This window comes from Salvia hispanica, chromosome 4 (assembly GCF_029641045.1).
Source record: "Salvia hispanica isolate PSC_SH4W2 chromosome 4, Shi_PSC_v1, whole genome shotgun sequence".
Lineage (NCBI taxonomy): Eukaryota > Viridiplantae > Streptophyta > Magnoliopsida > Lamiales > Lamiaceae > Salvia > Salvia hispanica.
Genome location: NC_142695.1, coordinates 15,328,692 through 15,333,023, shown reverse-complemented (window position 1 = coordinate 15,333,023; position 4,332 = coordinate 15,328,692). Strand labels below are relative to the sequence as shown.

At 43.4% G+C, this 4,332-nt stretch overlaps 1 protein-coding gene and 1 pseudogene across 1 annotated transcript; both read left to right on the top strand.

The window, feature by feature from the left end:
- Nucleotides 1–1,882: 1,882 nt before the first annotated feature.
- Nucleotides 1,883–3,105, top strand: LOC125193097 (protein ASPARTIC PROTEASE IN GUARD CELL 1 pseudogene; annotated as a pseudogene).
- Nucleotides 2,968–3,468, top strand: LOC148927341 (protein ASPARTIC PROTEASE IN GUARD CELL 1-like). Its single transcript, XM_089056560.1, has one exon. The coding sequence runs from the start codon at nucleotides 2,968–2,970 to the stop codon at nucleotides 3,466–3,468; it is 501 nt and encodes a 166-aa protein (XP_088912686.1).
- Nucleotides 3,469–4,332: the final 864 nt, after the last annotated feature.

Here is a 4,332-nt window from a genome sequence, read left to right as displayed (position 1 = left end):
CAGGATCTCGGATATCCCATGTTTCTATATCCACATCTATGATCTCAGGTCCATGTCTTGGTGGCGGTGGCGGTGGTGTGGGTTCCTTTTTACGACGAGATGACTTCCGCGAAGATGACTCGCCGGCGCCGGAAGTACCAGTGGGCTTCCGCTTTTGCGTCATTCATGCAAAGAGAAGAGGGTTTGCAGAGGTTTAGGCGGGTGAGGGAAAAGTGATGGTGTGAAAATTTTGAATTGAGTATTTAACACATAAACACACACATTATCTATATATTTGAGATAGAGACAGAGAGAGAGGAAGTAGAGAGAGAGAGGAGAAATACGAACCGCCGCTGCTACATGTCAAATCGCATCAGGTCAACAGTGACCAATGTCAGCATGCAGCAGGCCGTCACTGCAAATTCTCAGATATTATGTTCATGCTCTGTCCAAAATGCCCTTTAAGGGCCGAAGAGTCTTTTAGTCACAAAAAAACAAGATACATGATTAATTTTAAAGTTAGATATATGTGGGGATATTTTTTTTTCTGAGGGACCTGCAGTGTCACAACTGAAAACGTCAGGGACTTTTGATGTACTTCACTCCAAATTATAAACTCCTGCCTATTTTTCTGATGATAGTCTCAAAATTTAACAAATCACAATAATTGGAATGTCAAGCGTATATATGAACAACACGCTTTGAAAGTTTCATGAATTGTCCTCCCACCTAAACTTTTAATGCTCCCTTCACTACCCTTGTAGTATACATATAGAATATTAAATTTGCTTAATCATAACTATACATACCATGATACTAAATGTTGCATTGACGTGATTTTCACTGCGGCGAATTCAGGATTCATAAATGAAGGGGGCGAAATATATATATTAGTAGATGGTTTAGGGTGAAAATAATAATTTTTTCCGATTGTTGGGGCGACGTCGGGCAAACGGAGGGGACGGACATAGTAATTTTACATCCGGATAAGAGGAAATTAACCGTACGGAGGAGGCGGCCCCCCTAGATCCGCCGGTATTCAAACCAAATAATACTTTTGTTCGAATCACCTACTATGTTTAGTACTACTAAAATTTACTTTATACACGCATCAAAATGCGACTTTAAAACTCTAACTCATGAAGAAAATTGTAATAAAACCTAACAGCAAGACCATACAAGTTTCCCAATAATTTAGTAGGCCAATTGTTTAACCAATCAACATCCATGCAGCAAATGTAAGAGCAAACCAATGAGTTTATAGTACAATTATGCTTAGTTCACCTATTTAAACTCATTAATTTGGTCCACCATTTTGTCATCCCACGGAAAACAAATTAAAAAGATAACTGAAAAAGGGATATGATTGAAAAAAGCAAATATGACCCCATATGTATTGTTTGCATCATTATTGTGTAGTGCGTAGAAAAATTGGTTGAAATTATGGACGTGGTACTATATGGTGTGTTTATTGAATTAACGAAGAATAAAAATAAAATTGTGATGCACTAGCTCAAATGATATTTTCAACGAACTTATTATGCTTTCCGAGGTTGCTTTACATTGAATCGTCAGATTTGATCCGATTCTAAAACAATGGATAAATCGGCTTGATTGTGATTCGTATATCCTGCAAAACCCTAATAAAGCTTTTCAATACACTCGTGGCTAACATTATATCGTGGCCAAATTCACTATTTCAATACACTCGTGGCCAAATTCACCAATACTAGTTAAGAAGTAGAGAAAATTTTCCTCATTAAATAACATAAATTTGATTAGAGTTGAATTATTTTATCATCCCAACCTTTGTAATACTCACCGCTGAGCTGCCTCTTTCACTCTATGATCAAATTAAATGAAGAAAAGGCCAGCGAAAATAGACACTAATTTATTTAATCGTGATAACTCGACTCTCTTTTCATGACATAATAAGAAATCAAAGATCATGCAAAACAAGTGAAACCCCAAAATCTAATTACAATAACAAAACAAACCTATTTCCCCTCCTCCCATTCAAAGCTTGTCTTCTCCCTCCCAACATTCAAAATCTGTATAAATATCATAGATTCGCAATCCTCCATTTTCATCAATGGAGAAATTGGTCGTCTTCTTTGCATTCCTCTCCATTTCCGCTGCCTCCAGAACACTCCCGCCCAATTCCAACTCCAATAATATCCTCCATGTTTCTGCCACCATTTCCAGCACCCAGTCCCTGTTCTCTCGCGTACTACCCTCAATGCACGCGGTACACCACCAGAAGCCGACCGTTTCGGTTTCGGTTTCTCCCCTCAGTTTCGACCTCCACCCGCGGCTGTCATTCAGCGGAACGTCGGAGGAGAACTACAAATCGCTCGCTCTGGCGCGCCTCCGCCGCGACTCCGCCCGAGTCAAGGCGATTCAGAGTAGGCTAGATCTACCGCCTCTGGAGGCGGAGAAGCTGGAGGGAGCGGTGATCTCCGGCACGAGCCAGGGCAGCGGCGAATACTTCAGCCGCGTGGGAGTGGGGAGGCCGCCGATGGAGGCGTACATGGTGCTGGATACAGGGAGTGACGTCAGCTGGGTGCAATGCGCACCCTGCGCAGATTGTTACCACCAATCCGACCCGAGGCTATCCTCCTCCTTCACGCCCCTCGCGTGTAACACACAGCAATGCCGATCTCTCGACGTCTCCGAATGCCGCAACGACACGTGTATCTACGAGGTCTCCTACGGCGACGGATCCTACACCGTCGGCGATTTCGTCACCGAGACAGTCACCTTCGCCGGATCTCAGTTGGTCGACAAAATCGCAATCGGCTGCGGCCACAACAACGAGGGGCTATTCGTCGGCGCCGCCGGTCTGATCGGCCTCGGCGGCGGCAAGCTCTCCTCCCCTCGCAGATCAACGCCACCTCCTTCTCCTACTGCCTCGTCGACCGCGATTCCGCCTCCGCCTCCACGCTCGATTTCAATTCCCCCGCGCCTCCGGGAGCCGTGACGGCGCCGATGGTGCGGAACCCTAGCCTGGACACGTTCTACTACGTGGATCTGTCCGGAATCAGCGTCTCCGGCGAGATGCTGCAGATCTCTCCGTCGACGTTCAAATTGAACGTCGACAGCGGCGAGGGAGGCGTGATTGTGGACTCCGGCACGGCTGTGACGAGGCTGCAGGAGGAGGCGTACGACGCGATGCGAGACGCGTTTAGGAAGGGGACGGCGGACCTGCCGGAGGCGGACGGAGTGGCGCTGTTCGACACGTGCTACGATCTGAGGTCAAGGACGAGCGTGGAGGTGCCGACGGTGTCGTTCCATTTCTCGAACGGGAAGGAGCTGGCTTTACCGGCGAAGAACTACATGATTCCGGTGGACTCGTTGGGGACCTTCTGCTTCGCCTTCGCAGCGACGTCGTCTGGGCTTGGGATTATTGGGAATGTTCAGCAGCAGGGGACACGTGTCACTTATGATCTCGCTAATTCTCTCATTGCCTTCTCTTCCAATAATTGCTAATCAAAAATTTTTACTACCAATAGATCTGAGATTTGTGAGTGAGTAGGCCGGGCCTTAACAACTTTAAGCCCATGGTTTGGGCCCATATAGAGGTTGTGTGTAAATTGTGTGGTACGAGTAATTATCTCAATATATAGTGTTCTTATCAATTGAGGAGTAATCCGCCGGGCTAACCCGAAATCGAATGTTTTGGGTTAGGTTTGTAATTTTTTAACTTGATAACATTTCAGCTCAATTTGCTTGTACCTGAGTAGAGTTGACCGAAATTTTTTGGACTGGCTCGATTGACATCCATACTACCACTTATAGTTGCCTCTAAATTTTGGATATATTTTGTTTTCAGTAAAGTTTTCTCAGTTTGAAATTGTACTTATTTTATGTGCATATAAGTATAATGTTATGGATTATGCATATTTGGTTGACAGTAATTGGTTTCAATTCATTATGCATATTTGGTTGATTGCATTTGGTTTCGGTTCATTTTAGCATAAGCATGTGAATGCCTTCTATTTTCCATTTATATGAATTTTTATAACATTATATTGGGATCATTAGAGTGATATTTGTTTCTTCTATTCACCTTGAAAATCTATTATCCATTCGTATAGTATATGAAATCTAAGAGAAATGTCATGTACTACTAAATTCAAAAATAAATTATTGGTTGTAAGTTACTGGACCCAAAACAAAACAGTACCTAAATAAATGATTCTCATTTTTTGCAATGGGGGCCATTCCTACCATCGAATATACACTTGTCTACTGTCTCTCCTTTTGCTGATCCATCACTATTCACCAACTTTTTTTTACGTATAGATATTACTCTTGAGTTCCAAGATCGATTTATTATGTTTTTTGACTAAT